At 39.7% G+C, this 22,874-nt stretch overlaps 2 protein-coding genes across 2 annotated transcripts in view; one reads left to right on the forward strand and one right to left on the reverse strand.

Annotated features, from left to right (window-relative positions):
* Window positions 1-1,732: 1,732 nt before the first annotated feature.
* On the reverse strand, window positions 1,733-21,575 carry DAW1 (dynein assembly factor with WD repeats 1). Its single transcript, XM_081190501.1, has 13 exons — window positions 21,404-21,575; window positions 18,573-18,645; window positions 16,440-16,584; window positions 13,276-13,334; window positions 12,580-12,702; window positions 12,328-12,427; window positions 11,333-11,440; window positions 9,800-9,906; window positions 8,510-8,612; window positions 7,190-7,304; window positions 6,037-6,113; window positions 3,049-3,211; window positions 1,733-1,904 (listed from the first exon to the last, which is right to left on the reverse strand). Exons 1-13 carry the CDS (start codon window positions 21,441-21,443, stop codon window positions 1,870-1,872), a joined length of 1,248 nt encoding a protein of 415 aa, XP_081046627.1. The 5' UTR covers window positions 21,444-21,575; the 3' UTR covers window positions 1,733-1,869.
* Window positions 21,576-21,666: 91 nt separating this feature from the next.
* SLC19A3 (solute carrier family 19 member 3) overlaps window positions 21,667-22,874 on the forward strand; it is a 40,854-nt gene continuing 39,646 nt past the window's right edge. The window contains exon 1 of the mRNA XM_081190406.1: window positions 21,667-21,791. The gene's annotated coding sequence lies outside the window, so the exon portion shown is untranslated. The remainder of the gene's footprint in view (window positions 21,792-22,874) is intronic.

A 22,874-nucleotide genomic window follows, 5' to 3' on the forward strand; every position in this document is an offset into this window, starting at 1 on the left:
TGCAGAGATCTCACAATGCTGATCTGGCCCCACTCAAATTAATAGGTGCATCTGAGTTAGAGGAGATAATATTTCAGATCGAGAAAAACAGGTGCACATAACGAAGTGCAAGCAGAGCTGGATCAGAAGAGAACTGCAAAAAAGTGGGTTCACCAAAATACAGGTCTGAGGCTCTAGCAATGTAACCCTGAGTTAAAGGTTACCTCGCCTCCATGGGGGACTTAAATACTGTAAATGCCAACAGCTTCAAAATATTGTGAAGTCTGCAACAAAAGTTTTCTTTCTCAGGAAAAGTATCTTCATGTATTTCTGAAAAACAAAGCTACACTTTCCAGAGCCTAGAGGTATTGTGCATTGCTCTGTAGCAAATACCAGTGCTTTGCTTCATAGCAGATCACACCTAGCACTTCCGCAGCCTTCATGGGAGGTAAACCATGCATAATATCAGAGACTCCTTAGGATAAAGCTGAACAGGGAAATCAGGCTAGATTATATTTCAGTTCAGTTGACATTTTCAGGGCAGCACAGCAAATAGGCTCTCATAGTGAGGATACTAGGAATTCAAAAACACTTAGAAGCTAGATTTCATGCCAGTACCAAGGCAGCATCTGGATATTCAGGTATACACACATGCTGAGGCAAATCACTTTAATCACTTACTGCAGTTAAGAGGACAAACGGGATTGGAGGAAAAAAGAAAATGGATGTGAAACGACAGGATGAAAAGCTGTGAACTACACATTAACAAATCATGGTTCATACATTCACAAAGGCTTGATTAAAAAGGTCTGAGCCTCTCTCCTCTATGGTGCAAGCTACTTCTCCAGTGTGGGCCAGACAGACCTTTTATTGAGGCCCAATTTTCATGTAATTATTCCTGCTCAAAGCGGCAGATCACAAGAGCCAGGCTTCTTTGAGATTGGGCACTCAGTTCACAAGGGAGGGGTAGGATTTCTGCAACTTCCCTACCATGACACAGTAGTACCACTCCCAAGCTAAATGCATGAACCCATGCAGTGTTTTACACTCCAGAACCTAGATAATATATAATATTTTTATTCATATAGCACAAAGGAAAAGGTTAAAAAGTGAAGCATCCTTTGTAGCAGTTGAGAAAAACATTTACCAAATGTTTGGTGCATACCCACTACCATCCATTATGCTGATTCGTAGTGTGTGGCCTGAAGTTTAGGAACTAAGTGATTTACGCTGAAGCTTAATACTGCATTTCAGATACGGGTTTTTAATATATTTTGCTGGTCACTCTAAGGCTTCAAGATGGAAATCCAATATGTAATAAGTTTTTTTTTTTTTAATTTGATGAGTAAATATAGAGCTATATGGCAGATTTTTAATTTTTTTAAAAAAAAGTTTTAATAAGCACTTTATCCAGAGGCTTCAGGCAATACTTGAATAGACAGTTTTAATATATGCTCAACTGTTAATACTACATAAAAAGCTGGACTTTTATAGTGTTTTAAATGTTTTTATTAAATAAAAATTAAGTATAGTAAAAATTATCCAACCAAATGTGAGAGGCATTCAAGTAAGGCAATGCATTGCTAATAAGATCACGGTGCCCCCCCCCGTCCCCCCCCAACTGGCCTAAAAACCATTACAAAGAAAACAATGCCACTTGTCGCAACTAAGTCACTAACACTTATATCAATGCTATTAGAGTAGAACCTATCACATAACTAGCTAACATTGCTAATTTCATGAGTCCAGGAAATAAGTCTTCTTCAGTAACATTTTTTAAAAGGCAAAAACAGAAAACAGGTTTTTGAAGGGCTTAGTAGTTATTGCCTGTATAATAAGAAGCTCCTCATACAAAAGCCTCTGGGAAGTCGGGTCAGAGATTGTCCTCAATTAGCGCCATATCCTACATGTATTATCCTTGCTACCTAGAAAGAAAAGTAATAGATTAACATTTCAAACGTCATTCATATATCTATAATATAAAACTACAGCTTCCTGTTATTTGGGGCAGGAGATATTTCAAATACATCCCTCGCTCTCAAATTCATTGGCAATCTTGTCTTCCAACTCTGATGCAGTTGAATGAATTAAGAGTCTAGCAAACGACACTTTGAGCCAACTGCACAGTAATAGAACACATGCTTTGTATATAGAATGTCCCAAGTTGAAGCCCAAATATCTCTAGATCAAAAAAATTCTCAGGTAGGAAGGCTGAGAAATTTCCATGCTTGAGATCTTGGAGAGGCACTTAGTTTTAGAAAAGACAGAACTACTGAGCATAAGGCAGTTTCATGTGTTCTGGGCTTTTAACAGGAACCCAACAGGCATACATTCAAAAGGTGCACCTTTTCTCATCACTAAATCTCTGTGCATTCCATGAATATTTGTCTGCAATGTTGTTGTTAAAGGCATAGAGCTTCTATCAGGAAAAAGGTGCCAACACAGATTGCAACCTACAGATATCAGTATCTTCCGGTGAATGCGAGGCCACCATCTAAGAATTGCCAACCTAACTTTTGTACATATTCTAAACTAGTTGTGTTGAAATGCTGTAGAAAAGGCGTCTTAAATTTGGCTCTAGGATTACAATTGCCTTAGTAATGCTGCTATGCCCCCATTTCCCTCTTATTGCAATGTTGGAAAAACACCTCTGCTGATGAAAGAGGAAAGCACCACCAGAATCAATGCGATACTAGCAAATAAAATGTATATAGCACAGGAAAATGTATTTAGCTGTTCAAATTTGCAGGTTGCCTTAATGCATCCACCCAGTGAAAAGTTTAAAAAGTGGAGCCATATCTATTTGTTGAAACTTGTTGTTCAATGGCTGTCCCGTTCCCCCACCCCACCCTACTTACTTAACCCAACTTCTCTAGGCCAGCACCCCGTTTTGAAACAATTCAACTAGTGTGAAAAAGCAATATGCCACAGAAATAACTGTTTGATCCAAGTTTTCAACGGAATTGGACTGAATGAGGCATGACAACAGAAACCAGGAAACTGTCCTTATTTGACATCACTTTAGCGTAAACAAGTAGAAGGACAATTTTCAATATAGCTGTTAGTTACCTGTAATGATTATATTGCCCTTGTAATTGAAAGCACATGAAAATATTTCATCAGTGTGGCCTTCTAGTATTTGAATGCATTGTCCTGTCTGAGGCTCCCAAAGTCGAGCTGTCTTATCTGAGCTGGCTGTAAGAACGCGACTGCCTTGAGGATTGAAACAGATCTTTTAAAAACAAAGAAACGAGAATTATTTTTTAAAGAGGCAAGGAAGTGGCATTACTTATCTTAAAGCTTGTCCACCATGGTTCACACAGGTTTGAAGTCTGGGACAACAGCCCCTAAATATATTTTGTCTTCCAGTTTCTATCTACACGGGTAGATTCAGAGGCTGGAGTGGGCTGATCAATAATAAACCCTCCAAAGCAAGGAGCTTTTCTGTCTTTCATCTTAAAACAAGGGTCATGTCACACATTATCCTGTGAAATACTTTATCCTGTGAAATACTGTGAAGTACTTGATTCCAAGTAGACAAATATTCACAATGTGGCTCAATCATGGGTGGCTTCTGTGAATAAATTTTGATTTTAATGCTAAACACGAGCCTTTCAAAAATTACAACACTTGCTGTACCGTATTTTATATTTGGGATTCCATTTCTGAGAACTAAATAATAACTTATAAAACATTCCCAAGGAAACAATAGCAGAATTGCTATTGTTATTCTCAGTTCCACAAGCCAGCACAATGACTTAAAGTGAACCAAGACAGTACAGTGGTACCTCGGGTTACATACGCTTCAGGTTACATACGCTTCAGGTTACAGACTCCACTAACCCAGAAATAGTACCTTGGATTAAGAACTTTGCTTCAGGATGAGAACAGAAATTGTGCTCCGGCGGCGCGGCGGCGGCAGGAGGCCCCATTAGCTAAAGTGATGCTTCAGGTTAAGAACAGTTTCAGGTTAAGAACGGACCTCAAGAACGAATTAAGTACCTAACCCAAGGTACCACTATGATCAAGGAGCTTGCTCAGGTAGGAAGGAACTGCCACCTCAAGATAATAACTCTGGGATTATTTAGGATTTATTTATCAAATTTGTATTCCGCCCTTCATCTGAAAATCACAGGACAGTTCACAACACAAAAATACTAGATGAAAACACAAAATACATGATAAAAACAGAAACAAAAACAAACCAATAGCCCCCCTCCCATAAACACATTTAAAAGGCCATAGAATATTCAGGCAAAGGTCTGGTTATAGAGAAACATTTTGCTTGGAGCCTAAAGATATGCAGTGAAGGCACCAGGTGAGCAATGGAGAGAATAATGAATTACAGTTAACTAGTCACATATGCAATGAGGAGTTCAGTAGCCAAATATAATTGTGACGTTAATATTCAATTAGCGACTAGCCTCATGTTTGAAATCAACATTCCAAAAATTTTAAATTCTTTCTCATCCGCCTGCACCTTTATTCAATAATTTCTGCCCTTCTCTCTCCTTTACCAAATAGGTCAGTTTAAACCTAAATGTTACCCTGGAGGTTCCTTGCAGGCCTCCAAAGGCCTTACTGCATCTCTTTAGTGCATAGATTCATGAGCCACATAAACCGATTCTTGAGAGCAGACCTTTAACCTTTATTTCTGCCTCTCAACTTAGGGGCACATCTGATAGCTGAATCGTGACATTGCACAGCAAATGGGAAACATTAATGAAGTACATATAAAATTGTGGGATGTAGAACTGTTATTTCCTTAGGAGACTCATAAAAATAACTTTAAAAAGAAGGAAACAAAATGCAAAGACAGGCATTCCAAAACCTTACATGGAAACAGTTTTGTATTCTGTTTGAATAGCTTTCTGCTTTTTAAAAAAGTTATAGAATCAGTAGCAATTCTTCCTTTCTTATTGAATCTACAATGTTTATTTATTTTATGTAAAATAACAATAATTACTACTACTCTTTAAGCTTTTGGAACTAAAAAAGAAATTGGAAATTTTAATCTGCAAATATAATTTTATCCTTGCTATATTAGATTCATCATATCACAGTGCTGCCAAATTTCATCACACAGACACTAATATTTCCTTTAATCATCCAAACAGATACTGAACCAGTCACTGCTCTCCAAAAATTAAATGACAAAACAGAGTATCTAGCCAACAACACTGCCATAAATCAGGAAACATATGTATGGGCTGCCTTCGTCTTGCTCATGCAGTATGGATTTAAGAACAACCTAAGCATCTGTCTCTAACATATATATACATTTATGCAAATATTCTCAATTTTTTTTACCTTCAATGTTAAACTGGCCTGAGGAAAGATTCTGTTCACCATATATAATATAGATAATTTAAAAGCTGACCTTCCTATGCTGCCCAAATTCCCTTTTTAAAGCACTATTAAAAGTAGGCCTACATTCTGTTGCTTCTGGTTACTATAAAGGTGCATCATCCAAGGATGTAAGAGAGGTGTAGTTTAGACTGTAGCTTTCTTATCATGCACACAATACCATATGAAACATGCATGAAAAACCACACTAAATATTGCAGCTGGAAAAGCCCAACACAGAGATACAGTCTTATTTAATGTTACTGTACTTAAAATTATAGGATAGGAGGGTAGCAGTAGAGTATTGCCCATTTTCACCAAAAAATCTTTCTATTCAAGTTAATAGATAACCTGAATGCCCTCAAAAATCTCACATAAATCTCAAATGCTGACATCCCACCTCCAGTTATTCAGGAGTAAGTCCCACTGGTCAGTGGTATGTACTTGCAGGATTGTTCACTCAAACTGCAAGAATAATGTTTTTCAATTATCAGCTTTTATAACAGAATACTAACCTCTGTACTTTCCTAACACACTGGAGACATAAAGTGATAAAGCACTATAAAAAACAGCAAGGGAGAGAAGTTGCTTTCCTGGTCCATACTCAAGAAGCATGAGATCATACGAACAAGCAAAATGGCCAAAGCTAACTGTAATTTAGAACAACATTCTACTCAGGGCAGCAGTACAGAGAAATAAAACAACAGTCACCTTTGAAATTTCTCCTCCATGGCCTTCAAGTTTTGATATACATTTTTTTGTTTCTGCATCATAAACTCTTGCTGATCCTTAAGTAGAAAACAAACAAACAATCATGCATTTATTATAGGCATTTACCTGTTGTGCTTAAATACATCTGCAATTTTGTCAGGAACCAGAGAAGGCAAATGTTAGAAATGACTGGCTGCAACTCAAAGCCCACTGATTTAGAGAAGGGATGGGTGAATCTGTCAATTTTGGTTTCCCTTTTCTCATTTTTCAAATCTTAAGTACAGTTCTCAATGTTTCAGTATCAGTTGGCAGATTTTTTTAAAGTTCTCATGAAAATTCATCAGCCTTTTCAAATATATCCCAATATATACATTTTTGTATACGATTTCCCTAATATAATGCATTTTTGCAAAAAAATTTCACTAATATAATGTAATATTATTTTCAACAAAATATGTTTTTATATGTACACTTTAGTATATGCATTTTTGGTTGGACAGCTGCACTGCAAAATTCAGAGTTCAAATTTTGAAAGATGGTTGTGTTTACATTCTTGTATTGTTTGGGAAAGTACAAATTTGGTGGGTTTGCCTTGAAATGTAAACTGAATTGAATTTGTCCCAATCCTTATATGGGAGTACTTACAGTTGCCATGCATACTCTTTCACCATAAACTTTTGATGTTCTGTGGTGGCCACTGAAAGCAGGTTAAAATTGCATGGCCTTATGAGAAGGCGGCACTCATACGAAAATGGTTTGGAAGCTTCTAGACTCATTAGACTGATCCAATATATGAGATAGCTTGGGGCAGAAGACTGAGTTAAATATCAGAGCCCTGTGAGAAAGCTGCCAAAGAGCACATCACATAACACATAAAAAATGGCTCACTATATGGATATAATCGTTCCTTGGTGCTATTATGGAGGTTTTCCACAAGATTGGCTGTATTAGAAAACTTAGCCAGTTTCCAGAACATGCACTCACCTCACCAGAGTTCCTCTCTTAGAGGATTCTTTCTTTGCCCTCATGTGGAGTCATCCATGATGCACAGAAGGAGCTACTGGGAGTCGCCATGTTACCCCTCAAGAAATGCTCTTCAAATCAGCTGACACGGGATGAAGACATTTTAATAAAAAAAATCAACTTCACCTACCATCAGCTGAGGCAGTTGCAATACGCTGGCCAGTGTAATCAAAGCAAACGTCTAATACTTCATCATCGTGGCCTGTTAATGTTGCCACACGCTTGCCAGTCAGTGCGTTCCACAACTGCAATGTGGACAGAAAGCAAAATTGCAGGCAAATAATGACAGGGAACCCAAATCAGCTTCTTTATTTATTTGACTGAACTGCTTGCGGCCTGTGTAGCTAGTCAATCACTATTTGTTCTTTCGTATGAGCACACAGATTTGGCAGAAAGCAAGGTTAACAAATATTTTGCTTGATGTGTTACCAGCACAAGCCAGATATCTCCTGGAATTGATTTCCATGCTAGCAGCTTATTCACAGATTCAACTCTTATGCTAATAAAGGCTAGAAAATAAAATAAAAAAGAAAAGAACTCCCCAGAAGTCAATAAATGTTGGTGTTTCTTCCCTAAACCAGGCTAGCCTATAGTGTCCCTCTTATTTTCTGTATTTCTTTCTTTTGAAGTGTGATATTGCAAATGAACTGGCGGGGCATTTCTAGGAATAAGCTTTGGGCCTTTTTTTTTAGAAAGATGGAGTGTAAAGGAATTGGCCTTTACTGTCCTGGACTGTTTGCCTATAAAATGGGAATGCATCTTTTTACCTGTCTGCTCATTTGGGAAGTATAGGGTTAATGTGGAGTCTTAGCTGGTGCCCCAAAACTAATAAACTATCAAGGCATAGGGTCCACCATTGCTGATGTGATTAACTGCACACCTGTCTCTAGGGGTAGGAAAATTAAAAGCTCCCAGCTTCCTTGTTCCTGCAGCCTCTGGACGGATCAAATAACAGACAGGGAGAAGCTATATAAGCAGGCGGATAGCCAAGAGGTGGGTTCACCAAGCAGATCTCAGGTGATACACAGAGATTCTGGAGAGTTTGAGAGGAAGGCTTCAAGGAAGAAAGGCCTCCTTGTGAACAAGGAATCCTACTAAGAGCCTGGTGGGTTGAGATCTCTTAGGCAAAGTGGATCACATTTAACTAATTTTGTTTTTGCTCCAAATGAAATATTCTTGTTTTCTGCCTCCAGCACTGAATGCATATTATCAGGCAGTGTGTACATGCCCTTTGTCTATTATTTTAAAGAGAAGTAAGAGTAAGCCTACACCTTTATTCTGTACCTGCTCTGGGAGAAAAGCTATTTTTTCCCACACTCCTTCATGCAGGCCAAGAAGAATGTATTCCTGGATTCAGACCTACAAATGTATGGTTTAGTCAATACTATGATTATTTTCCGTATACTACTGAGAGCAATAAATCAGGTTAATAGGGATCCAACTATCTTACCATGCATGTTTTGTCCATTGATCCAGTGATTATAAGAGTGCAGTCCCAGTTGAACTGTGCACTACTTATTTCCGCACGATGGCCTATTAAAGTATGCATCCTCCTGCCAGGAAAGAATAAAAAACATGTTATGTGGTTGATTCAAATATAAATAGATTATGCAAAGGGGCATCTATAAAAAGAAATAGACAAAATACTACAGATTAAATCTTTAATGTTTCCCCAATCATTTGCAGTGCAATCCTATGTATGCTTAAAGGTAAAGGGACCCCTGACCATTAGGTCCAGTTGTGACTGACTCTGGGGTTGCAGAGCTCATCTCGCTTTAATGGCCGAGGGAGCCGGCGTACAGCTTCCGGGTCATGTGGCCAGCATGACTAAGCCTCTTCTGGTGAACCAGAGCAGCACACGGAAATGCTGTTTACCTTCCAGCCGGAGTGGTACCTATTTATCTACTTGCACTTTGACGTGCTTTCAAATTGCTAGGTTGGCAGGAGCTGGGACCGAGCAACGTAGAAGCACCTTAACTAATGGTTGCACCAAATGAAAACATCACAAAAGCAAATATTCTGAAGGGGGGAAAATTCCTATTTGCTTGTGATAATTAAAAAAAAATTATATTAATGTTCACAAACCAATTACACTATTTAATTCATATCATGTATTTATAATTATATTGACCCTTCAGCGATAACTTAAGATGGGAAATGAATGTTATTCCGGGCTCATATAAGTTATTGCTGATCATCATAAGGCTTTTAATGTTTCCACTGTATCAATTTGACAAAATGTTATTCAGATGCATTAGTTTCATGATACCGAAAAGGCCCATAGTTTCCCATGAAGGCTAGGGGTGGTCTCTTTGCAGACCTTGAATAGCACCTGCTAGTCATATTTGGGTTTGCTACACCATTGTTCTAATTCAATATAAGAAAGCTTGTGCCATGATTATTCAATGCAAGCCTCCCAGGTGATGAAACAAAGGTCTAAGATTAATATCACAATATATATCCTCCACTGCTCTGCTATATCCTACATAACTTGCCAACACAGAGAACTATTATCTTAGCTTTCTGGCAGATGGAACTTTGAACTGTTGCTAGGGAGAATCGCAGAGAAGCAATATGCCTAATTTTTACCTTCCTGGTTTCTAGAAGCTTATTGTTGCTCGAAATGTATTAAATACGAACAAATAAAGGCAGATTTATAATTTGAACAACTCTAGAGCCTGTATAGAATTATTTTAAGAGTTCTGTAAAGCATGAAATAAAACAAGATTTAAAATAGTACCTGCCCGTGCCAACATCCCACACTGCAACTGTATGGTCAAAGGAACCAGTGATGATTCTGTCTCCTGTAGTATTAAATGATAATGCAATAATCTCTGCAGAGTGCCCCTAAAGTTATAAAAAGAAGGTTTAAAGTTTAAACAAAGATTTTTATGTAGAAAGTTTTGGGACTACAACTCCTATCATCCCTAGCTAACAGGACCAGTGGTCAGGGATGATGGGAGTTGTAGTCCCAAAACATCTGGAGGGCCGAGTGATCTAGGACAGGCATAGACAAACTCGGCCCTCCAGATGTTTTGGGACTACAACTCCCATCATCCCTGACCACTGGTCCTGTTAGCTAGGGATGATAGGAGTTGTAGTCCCAAAACTTCTGGAGGGCTGAGTTTGCCTATGCCTGATCTAGGATTTATAAAGATGTACAAACTTTATTGATTCTGTGTTTTGTTTTCTTTGTTACTATTATTTTATGGAACATAATCCTGAAAAAAATCCTTCCAGTTGTCTGTAAACATACAAACTTTGTTTTATTAAAAAAACTTTCCCCCCCCCCAAAGATTCAAAAAAGAACATAGAAAATCCCAGTCTGGATGGGCAAAGTATCATGTAATGTAAGGTCCTGGGTCACTTCTAGACAACCTGCTTATTGAGCATTCAGTCTCAGTTGCTTTCATGGAGGTTAGATAGTCAGCTATTATATTGAGCATTCATTCTGATTTCTTTGTGGGACGGTTAATTAAAGAACACTGATATCTGGGTTCAAATCATCACATTCAAATCATGAATCTCACTCAGAGACCCTGGGTCAGTTACTGTCTCTCAACACTAGCCTACCTTACAAAGTTGTTATATATTTTTAAATATTTCCCTGATCTCCTTGGAGGAAAGGCAGAAGAAAAATGAAATTTTAAAAATTGAGCATCTTGCAGGGATAGAATTATACCATCATCCAAAGTTTGTGCAGATTTTTAAAAAGTGTGAAGCCAATAGCAATACCTGTCTACATGTATTTGTGATATTATTAAGAGAGCTCTCTTCAATCTTACAGGGTATATTATAACCCCTTTATTTGTAATCCCAGGTAATAGATCTGAAAGCAATTATACAGTGCTTTTGACTGCAGGAGAGGTTTCAAAGAATATTACCAGTCCATTTTAATTAATAAAGCAGGTCATTCTACCTTGTAGTAGTAAAGCCACAGAATTTGGAAAAAGTATGTTATTTAGGCTGCAATCCTATTTACACTTAGCTGGGAGGGAGCCCCACGGAACACAGTAGGTTTTCCAAATAAATATGCATAGGATTGCTCTGCACTTAAGATTTAATGGTTTTTAATTAGTATCACAGCTTTCAGTCTTCCTTTATGTTTGCTTAATGCATTATTTAACTACATATGCTAAGAGTTCTGAATAAATTCTCGTCTCTGACTTTTGCAAATGATAATTAAGAACTGCTCTTTTAATTAAGAACTGCTCTTTTAATAGCACTTTCAAAAAAACACACCAAGTCATCACTAATAAAAGCTGCAACCCACTGTTAATCTGACTACTTCTTCTCCAGTCTGTATGTCCCATAATTTAGCTGTGGTATCCATACTTCCAGTAGCAACCAATGTACTTTGAAGATTAAATGACAAGCAAACCTGTTAGAAAAAGAGAGAGAAGGAAAACCTTTATAAGAAATTCTTGGATTTTCTGTTCTCCTAGGTACTGGTCAGTCACAATATGTTAGAGCGTGACAGTAACTGTTTCTAGTCATTGCCCCACTGACTGTTTATAGGGCTGTAAAATAAAACATGACAGCCATAGGATCATAGCTGGTAATAAACATTCACTCATTTGATTGCTTGGAATATTTTCCTTGGGGTACAGGAAGGAATTTACTCTCACAATTAGACCATGTGGAAGGAGAATGTCCATTTTAATTACGGTAATAAAGCAGCCCATTCTACCTTGTAATGATAATTCCACAGAATCAGGAAAAATATGTTACAGCAAACATGGAGCTACCACTGCTCCATATCTTCACTTAAAAGGTAAAGGGAACCCTAACCATTAGGTCCAGTCGTGACCGACTCTGGGGTTGTGGAACTCATCTCGCTTTATTGGCCGAGGGAGCCAGCGTACAGCTCCTGGGTCATGTGGCCAGCATGCAGAGCAGCACATGGAAACGCCATTTACCTTACCTATTTATTTACTTGACTTTAACATGCTTTCAAACTGCTAGGTTGGCAGGAGCTGGGACCGAGCAACAGGAGCTCACCCCGTCGCGGGGATTCGAACTGCCAACCTTCTGATTGGCAAGTCCTAGGCTCTGTGGTTTAACCCACAGCGCCACCCGCGTCCCAAATCATATCTTCACTTAAGTAGGTACAAATTATTGTGCCAGATTTTTTAAAGAATAGTAGCATGTATTGTGGTACTTGTTAGCATAGTTTCACTGAGAATAACAGAGAAAACAACACTTAACTTTTTAAGAATTAGATTATTCCATATATAATGATGATAATTCCAAAGCTCCTGTACTCACTATTTCTGCTGTGTGTCCCCTAAAGGTGTAATAGCACTTTCCTGTGTCTACACTCCATAATTTGCAGGTCTTGTCAAATGATCCAGTCGCAATCTTGTCACTAAATTTTAAAGAATGAAACAGAGTACAAGGGGAAAGTAAAAAACGATTTACAGAGAAAAATTAAAATGATTTGGATGTAGAGTACGAAATAAATAATGTGCTGAGGCCATCTAGGGCTTTAAAGATCAAAGATTCTGAAAAGTTGCATACCCATACGGATTATTGAAAGCAATTGCATAGACCACATTCCTATGTCCTTCCAGAGAACGTAACTCTTCTCCTGAAGCAGTGTCCCAAAGTTTGCATGTTCTGTCATAGCTTCCAGTGATAAAACTAGAGCAGACAAGAAGAATGGAAGGTTTAAGAAACATTTCTTCCCTATTCCTCACCCCACAATTTAAGCCACTGCTGACTACATTGCTAAAACATGTCAGAGGGATCAGAAAAAATACAACTTCTTGTGAATGGACTCTACTGCTTCTAAGTTCCTCTCAATTAATAGTATTTTTAAAAACATGTTGGGTTTTTGTTGTAATTTACGTATTTCCCCCGCTCCTCATCCCCTTTTACTTTTCTCAGTTGATTTGATGAAGGATCAAAGACCAGGCAAGAAGAGTATAAGGAGAACAACTGGGGATTTAATAAAAGGAGAGGGAGGCAAAACAAGAGATATCTTACATTTTCCACTGTCATTTTGCTGTATTTTCATTTACAAAATAAGAATTGTTAACTAAATATGTTGGATTTTGGCATTTCCAATCCTACTAATTATCTTAATAACCCTTTTTTGAACCAGAATCTCAGCAGAGGAAATTACAGACCGTAAAATACTATACAGTATTCAGTTTATATTTAGATAAGCCTTGGTAGATCATGCATAGTTTGAATTTAAACACCCAAACTTACCAAGAACCTGATTTGTTAAAGGCAACATTAGTCAGTGGCAATATATGAGCCCGGAGGACCTGAAATTAGAAAATAAAGGTAATATAATTTTCTTTACATTCCTAGGTATTTGCCTTCCCAAATCTAAATACTTAAATATTATTTTAATCAATGGGAACGGCTAAACTAAAGTTAAGCACTTTTAAGTCACATTAATCTCAGTAGTGTTGTTTTAAGGATACATTTACTTTTCCTATTGAACTCAGCGGGGCTTTGGAAAGACTGGGCCCATTTGGATTAAAACCTTATGCTATAGCAGCATGTTGTATCCATGACACATTGAAACCCCTATTAAGTTATGTTACGACAGCTTGCTACTATGCTGGGAACACCACCACCAACAAAAAACCTTTATCACCCAGGAAACTGCAAAGAAAGGTATAGGTTTACACCAACTCTGTGTCTTCATTCAGAAGGTGTTGCTGGCAACTGCAATCTGCTATGAAGTGGAAATGCAACACTAGTCCTCTTTCCAATTATACTCTGCATACCCCTAATTATTCCTCACGCTCAATAGATTTGTGCAGTTCTTATTACTGCACAAGAAAATCACTACCAGCAGCACTCTTTATTACAAGGATGGGAACGCTCAGACCTGGGGGGCCAAATGCAGCCCTCCAGACCTTTCTATCTCACCCTCAGGACTCACCCCTTCCCCTGATCAACAGCCCTCGTCTGTAGCCTCCTTGAGTGTTTTGCCTCGCTGAAATAATGTTACTTGTCTGCCTGGGTGAAGGATTAACAGATGTATGTGTGGATACAGAAACCTGTTGTTACTGCATGGCTAGAATGTAGCATGGAAAGAAGCGCACTGATGGCTCTGGATTCCTCATCCCTGCTTTGTCGCAATTCAGGTAAAGTCAGTTTTGTCTGTAACTTTCTTGTAACAAATCTTTGAGTAATTAACTATACAGGTAAAGGTAAAGGTAAAGGTACCCCTGCCCGTACGGGCCACTCTTGACAGACTCTAGGGTTGTGCGCTCATCTCACTCTAGAGGCCGGGAGCCAGCGCTGTCCACAGACACTTCCGGGTCACGTGGCCAGCGTGACGAAGCTGCTCTGGCGAGCCAGAGCCGCACACGGAAACGCCGTTTACCTTCCCGCTAGAAAGCGGTCCCTATTTATCTACTTGCACCCGAGGGTGCTCTCGAACTGCTAGGTTGGCAGGCGCTGGGACCGAGCAACGGGAGCACACCCCGGCGCGGGGATTCGAACCGCCGACCATGTGATCGGCAAGTCCTAGGCGCTGAGGTTTTACCCACAGCGCCACCCACGTCCCTAACTATACAGGTACATATCCATTATTCCTTCTCCCAATACTATTACAATCTCAGATATTCAAAGCTCAACTGTCAGAACTGGATCCATGCCTCTAGGTGAATTAGTGGAAGGTACTGTATAACTCTTAAAAGATTTATCTACAACGCCTGACTTTGAACCATCCTGACAAAACAAAAGAAGGGGATATAGATTTGGAATTATGAAGTAGCCTGTCTGTGGGGTCATGAACCAGCCAAGTTCAACTTTTTAAAAAAAAATAACAAAATAGCAGTCAATTTAACAATGTGAAAGTGTGGAGCACTGCAATGACATTACATCAGTGTAATCACCTTTCCAAAAATAAAAATAAGCCAGTATTCAAGAAGCTGGGGTTAAGACAATGACTAGAAAGATAAACTATTCCTAGGCCAACTGTGTGAAAGCACTTAAAAACTCTTAAAGTCGAGTACAAATAGTGAGAGAATGTGAGAGACACCACTTCCTTATACATATTATCAAGAGCAGATTGCACCAACATTGGCTCTGTTGATCTGGGTACCAAGACATTCTCAAGCATGCATGAGATGTTTTGTGAGTGTACCTAATTTGACATATTTTCATCAACAGTCAAACTCACTGCTGTCTTTCCACAAACAGCTTTTTACTGGTCTGCAACATGGAGCAGCTCAACCGTCGCAACAGATTCCCCACCCAACCCTGCACTCTGCACCCTGTTCAGAAGCAGAAAGCATCCTTATATTGCTAGCCAAAGGATACAGATCACTTTTCAATGCTTGGGGAAAAGGGGGGGGGCATGAAAGAATCAGCAAAAAAGAAAGCCTCTCCCAAACATTGACTAACAGCTTGAGTTCAGTGTTGTGCTGTTCTTTATCAGATCCCCAAATTTCAGCAACAGACTGTCTGTCAGCTGGCGCTCTAGAAGAGACAATGATCCTCATGTGTAGATAAACCTCATGCTGCTAGATGGAAGGTAGTGTGCTGTTCTTAAGAGATCTATCCACACTCTTTGACATCAAATGCAGATGAGGAAGGGACACCAGTAATAGCTCTGGTTCATATTTAAATCAATTTTTTCCACACAGCTATTTTACATAGAGACCATCCCTTCATATAGTCTTCCTATGATTTCCCTCCCACCCCGCCATACAAATACAGGCTTTCTGAGAGTCTGTGCTGATTGTAAATCTACCACTTAATCACATAACGCAGCAAGGATATGTGCATCAAGCACTGCAACTTATTTTCCAACATGCTCAACTACTTGTATGTATTGGTCAGCTCCCAGTGCCAGTCTCTTTCAGTAGAGATAACCAAGGGAGTGATGAGTGAGCTCCCTGGAGAGGCTAGGCTCTGGCTGAAATCCTCTTTCTGAAAATCAGCAGCAATTAACTTGCTGGTTAGGTAACTCAACACTGCCATCTGGCACTGTGGAAAAAGGTACTGCAGATTGTGGAAAAGCTACAGAAACTGACAACAGACAAAACACCCCCAATTCCACCACCCACAGGAGTTGTGGTTGTTATTAAATGTATTACCTGCCCTTCATCAGCAGGTCTCAGGGTGGGTTGCAACAATTTAAAATCCAAGAATAAAAACAGTTAAAAACAACTTGCAGTCACAGAATTGGAACTGTGTGAGAATTAATATATTCATGTGATCTGTTGTCAGAACAGAATATTAGTTAAAAAGCCCAAAACTACTGCACTCAGGCTTGGCTCCATTTCTGCCAGCTCTCACAATGACCTGAGAGCAGGACAGTTTAATCAACAGCCATTTAAAACCTCTAGTTTCTGTGTATTTACATAACAGAAAGCAAGTATCAGAAATTGTCTCATGGCTCTTACCTTAAAAAGATAGAATTTGTGGTCCACCTGTTGTCCTAGCTTCTCTTGTAGTCGCAGTATTAAATGTACAACCTGGTCTTTACGTGATGCTGTGATGAGAGGTTCTGCTTTTCTTATATCTGCTACTAAGGCTTCTACATCTGTACTAAAGTAGAATAATGTTTAAAGATATTAAAACACAATTATCATCTCCTGAAGTTAAGAGAAAATGAAATCCTTCTGTTGTTTTTATCAACCAGGAAGAAAGGGGGAAGGGGAGTCATTTTGATATTTTCCCATGTGCCAACTGCAGAATAGGGGCAGGGTACCTGTGGGTCTCCACAGATGTATTTTTTTATCTTTCCATAAAAACAGATGTACATTTATTTACATTGAACTCTGTGGGATTTACTTCTGAATAAACACATAGAGGATTGGACTATGTCATAGAAGCCTCAGAGCACACATCAGTCAGGAAGTTAGATACAAATAAGAAGTAGATACACATAAGAAGTAGACAGCCACTGGAAATTCCCGAGTTCACCTAGAAATACCTAGGTCCAGTGTCAGCTACTAACATAATCCACACCAATTGTAAAACTTTAGATTTCTAGGTTAGGCCTTGTATCTTTTGAGTATAAGACAGGTTTCCCATTTTTCAGTCATTTTATTTACAATTTTAATGTTTTCTACTTGAATGTGATTAATTTTGAATATTCTGTATGTTTAGGTCTTTCCTAGTTACTTGTTCATGCAGGTTTTAAAACAAGTGGTCAGCTCTACTCTGCTGCTTGGATTTGAATAACCTCAGTGACAGCACTCATTTCTGTTTTTTGTTTTAATTTCAAACAACATGCTAATTTGTCAAAAAATATCACATAGTCTTAAAAAGTTTACTTTGGCATTGTGTTTCTCAGGGTTAGTCATGGGAGGTAAGGAGTTAAAATTCTCTTTAAGCTGAAAAAACAAATATTCTAAAAATAATCTCAAAGGTTTTGGTATGTTAAAAGCACAGCAGCATCACAGGGAACAAATAAACAATTTACAAAACTAGATCCTGTTTGTGAAGGATTTCCGTATGGATAGTCTCAATGGTGAAGGAGGTATGTTCCACTAGGGAATAACATCCATTGAACAAATGGAATTTGTCCAGTATGTTTTCCATATAGGTCACTGACATGCTCAAGAACTACATTTGTTAGGTATGCTAGCAAAAGTATATTACACATAAGATGCTGAGTTGGATCCAGATGGAAAATTTAGTTCCATTCAATGCTTTAGTCCTGCTGAAATAAATATAGGACTTAAAGCTAGCCATCATGACAACCTTATCCCAATTATTTCAAGGGGACTTCAGCATAATTAATCTAAATCTAACCCAATGTCTGTTTTCTGAAACATTTCTTTGACATATTCAATTTAGCCCAGGAAAGCTCCCAGAATCAATTCTTAATTGTGGCTTTGAAATACACCTTTTGCATGCTCCTGCCAGTGCACATCAAGTAATCAAGGCAGAGGTGTGCAAGAGAGGTTTACAACAAATATGAACACCAAAGCCAATATATATCTTTATATGTCTAATTCAGATACACTTTATGAATGCTGGAGATCTTCTTACAAGGCATGAAAAGCATCTTATATTTGTTGCTCACATATATCCCATCGTGGGAATACTAAGTTTTAGAACATAGGAAGCTGCCTTACACTGAGTAAGACCATTCATCCATCTAGCTCAGTATTTTCTATGTTGACTGGCAGCAGTTTTCCAGAGTTTCAGACAGAGTCCCTCCCAACCTCAAACAGAGGTGCCAGGGATTAAACCTGGAACCTTCTCTATGAAAGGCTATACAGCCCTTTCCAAAAATGTTGTAATTTCATCAGTTGTGAAATGGAAATCACACACCCTTGAATTTTCAACCCTATGAAGTTTTCATTGAAAGTAGCTGCCATATTGCTAGATATGCCATAGGAGACAGGATCGGGCACTAACACCTCAATCTTAAATGACTGTACTTGGAAGAGGATGATTTGACAGCATGATTGTCTTATTCAATATGACCAAAAAGAGTGCAATACATTTCTTAGCTGTTTAGCAGATTTGTATATATCAGTAAAGTTGTTCTGTGTCAATATCCAGCAAAATATAATACTCACGCAGCACTGAGATCCAGTAAATCTATAGATTTGGTTTTCACTTCCCCACCTTGAACATATTCCAAAATAATGCCTTTGAAGAAGCAAAACAAGACAATTATTAATTGAGTATTAAGAGAGGTTCTGACGGCACACAGTACAAAGACTGACCTTCCCTTCGATAAAAAAAGTCCTATTGATTTCAGTAGCAACACATCTAATTTAAACCATATAAGGGAGCAGAATCAGGCAGACATCTTGTCATTTTCTGTAGTGACACATGGTAAGACACAGGTCAGGGGCCAAAGAACGGTGAAACCAGATGCATATGCTAAGGGCTCTTTGAACTTATGGTCTTCAAAGGCAACCCCCATTCCACATGACAAGCTGCTTTTCAAATGTGAAGGGTGTTGTGATATGGCTTGAGGATTTCCTGTTCAAAGGGGAAATGCCCAAAATTCCACTGTCCATGTACAAGCCCACACAATCCTACATCTTCTCAGATGTCCCTCTATGTGCAAAGGATTCCCAATCACTGAAGCAGCTCTTTTGAACTTCAGCTAGTCTTCACATAAAAAAAAAATACTGACTCTTATAACCAATGTAATTATTCATGATACACAGAGAACTCTGGATCATCCGATAGAACACCACATCATTAACTTATGGAATTCTCTGGCACAAGATAAAAAATGAGAACAGGAAAACAGTCTGGGAAACAGCAGAAGTACTGCTGTAGATGGAAGAGGAAGCTTTGCTAGTGTTTTGTTTTTGTTTTTAAAGAAAAAGGTAGACCAAACTTGCTAAGGTGAATGAAACATAAAAAAATTTAAAGGCTTTGTAAAATAGGGGGCAATAGTTGTAACTCTCTCACTAATGATGTTACAGATACAATCCATGTACATGTAACTATACACAACACAGGAGAAACTCTAGTTAGTAAAAGAATCCAGTTTTCCAGCAACAAAACTGAGTGGTGCAATATGTGATGCCCCTGAAACATAAATGCTTCTTTTAGGAATACCAGTGTGGTTCCTGCTACAGTTGAGTTACAGTAGCTTGCATAAGCCCACTTGTGTTTGTTCATGGCAAAGGCTCAAACACTTTAAATGGCTATTTGCTGGTCTGAGTAATTGACCTGGGAATTCAAAGCTTACCCTTAGATAGTCATGGCCATCTAAGGCCAATACTTTCAGGTTATTGTAGGATCATAGCCCAAACAACTGATAGTATAGAAAAGCAGAAGCTACTTCACCAACTTAATTTACCAGTTTGAGATCTTCCAAATATAAAAGTAAACCTGCAAAATATGACACCCTGTCTAATATATATAACTGAGATATACATAGAAGCAAACTGACTGTCACATTACCTTTATTGCATTCTGTGTGTAATCCAGTTACAAATAATTTGTGGATTCTGTATTAGGCTAATACTTTGGTATTAGTCTGTTGTTCCCTATAGGAAACAGTATGATATACAGTATACCATTATTTGGCTTACGGCTGAATTGTCAACGTTACACAAATGTTTGTAACACTAGGGATTTAGTAGAATGCAGCTTTTCTTCAAGTCACTTCAGACATCAATTCATAAGTAATAAATCATTTCAGCTGACAGCAGCTATGGCTTTTTATCTACCCATGGTGCACAACCATGAGCCGAGTACTTTGTGTTCCTACTGTCTGTCATATGCTAAAGTTATCTTGGTTACCATAAGGTACTTTTAGTTAAAACTCCACAACTATTAAATGTCAAAAGCCTATGCACTGACTTCAGCAGAGTGGTCAATGTAACTGTCTATCAGAACCATCTAAATGTCATCCTAGGCAACCACAAGATAAAGCTGTCACAGATAGAAAGGGTCAGACAAATAGGGCCCGGTTATTTTATTTATGACATTTAAATTGCATCATTTCTCCACAACACTGAATGCAGCAAACATGATTTTCTTACCCATCTTATCCCCACGACAACCCTAAAAGGTAGGTTTGGGCTGATAGTCACTTGGAAAGCTTAATGGCTGAGTTGGGATTTGCACCTGGATATAATAAACTAGCACTCTTAACCATGACACCACTCTGGCCCTCATTGTGCATTATTCCGGTACATCTTCAGTGTGGGGGACTCATACACAAAAGTGCATTTCAACGGGGTAAGTTCCATCTTTGAGCACTTGCAAGTGACTTTTCTTTTTGAAACCCTTCCTACGTTTGCCTTTGATTCCCCATTAACTATTAATTTAATTTCTAAAAAGCACAAGAACATATTTGAAACAAGTTTCCCCAAAAGAGTAGGCATGGTTACTTAAGAGTTAAGAAAAAGACACTCTGCACAACCTCAGAGAAACTATGTTTCCATTGTTGTTGTTATTTCACATTTCATGGTCGAGGCTGCAATCCTGTGCTCACTTATTGATTTTGCTTGTTTGCTTGCTTCTTTAGAAGCACTGCCAGTCCGCCTTTCCATGCAATATGTTCAACGTATTAAACCTACTACGGAACAAGCTCTCACTGAAGACAGAACACAACGGAGCTTCTTTTCCATTCAACAGACCTGCTGAGCAAATAGGTTCCGGAGCTCAACCCTTTCAATTAAACCTTCCCCCCCCCCCACTCTGCGACTCTTTCCCCTCCACATTTGTGTTTCTCGTGTGTGTGTGTGTGTGTGTGTGTCAATCATTGTATATATCTATATCCGTTAACCCTTTCTTCCCCGACTCCACCATCCCCTCCTTTCCATCGCCCACGCTTGCCCGCCGCACGTAAGGCTTCCCCGTCGTCATTCCCCCGCTCCCCAACTTTAACATTCACCCCACACACTGCCCTTCCCTTCCCTGCCCCATTCCGCACCCGGCGGGTAATATCTTAGCAAGAACCGCTTCAGCTTCATCTTGTCCCGGGCGGCCGAGGCCTCCAAGCCGGCGCCGTTGTCATAGGAACCAGACAAACCGACGCTCTCAGCAGCGCGCACGCGCGGCCCGGGACCACCCCCGCCCCCTCTCCTCCGCCGCCCGCAGCTACTCCGGCTCCGCCCTCAGAGGGCTGACTAGCGGGGGTCGGGGCGGGGTGCATTGTGCGCGAGCGCCGTGGGAGCTTGGCGCGTTTTTTGAGCCCGTTGCTATGGCAGCAGGGCGTGAGGTGATAAGTCACCTGCTTCCCGTTGCCTCACAGTGGGGTTTTTTTTTGGGGGGGGAGGCGGTGTCGTAAGAGGAATTCGGAGAGGAAACCGCGCAAGAGGGTAAGGGAGGGGCTTGCATCGCGATCCTATGAACCATTATTGCGCCTAAGACGGAAGCTGCGGTGCGCGAGCCTGTATTATTGTGTTTTGTCCCCACACAGCCATAGACCCTCCGGGTGACCTTGAGCCTGTCCTTGTCTCGCAGCCTGCCCTACCTCACAAGGTTGTTGTGACGGAGAGGGGAAGGGTCTTGTTGTTCTCCACCTTGAGCTCCTTGGAGGGGAGATAAATGTAATAATAATAAAACGAATTATTACTCAAAAGGCCCAACTGACTTCAATGAGGCTTGCTCCTAGCTAAATGGAAGTAAGGTTAAAGGTAAAGGGACCCCAGACTATTAGATCCAGTTGTGACCGACTCTGGGGTTGCAGTGCTCATCTCGCTTTATTGGCCGAGGGAGCCGGCGTACAGCTTCCAGGTCAGCTGGCCAGCATGACTAAGCCACTTCTGGCGAACCAGAGCAGCGCACAGAAACTCCGTTTACCTTCCCGCCAGAGCAGTACCTATTTATCTACTTGCACCTTGACATGCTTTCGAACTGCTAGGTTGGCAGGAGAAGGGAGCGAGCAACGGGAGAGCTCATCCCGCCGTGGGGATTTGAACCGCTGACCTTCTGATCGGCAAGTCCTAGGCTCTGTGGTTTAGACCACAGCGCCACCCGCATCTCATCTACAGTACTGCAGCATGATCCAAACCAAGAAGAAGCCCCCTTGAACTCGACAGCATGCGCTCACTGGGAAATGTGTAGGAAGGAGTAGCCCAGAGATACTTCAAAAGGTGCAGACAGCTTTGTGGGTGTTTCCTAGAGAAGAGCTTCCCTCCAGCCGTCACAACAGCGTGTGCAAAATTTTAGCAGATGACGCCTATTATGTTCCAGGAATGATCGGGTGCTACGATGAAAGGTGTGGAGGTTTAAAAGTTGTGCAGAAGGAATGTCAGAAGTTGCATCTTCTGTGCATTAGTGCTGGACAGGTGGAAAAGTAATCTTTAAGCAGTTTACAGGGATGCAATAAATCAGTTAGAATCATAAAGCAAAACATCAGTTAAAATGCCTGTGAGCCATGCATCCAAGCTATGGGGGCC

Source organism: Podarcis bocagei (genome assembly GCF_964188305.1).
Source record: "Podarcis bocagei genome assembly, chromosome: 4".
NCBI classification, from domain to species: Eukaryota; Metazoa; Chordata; class Lepidosauria; order Squamata; family Lacertidae; genus Podarcis; species Podarcis bocagei.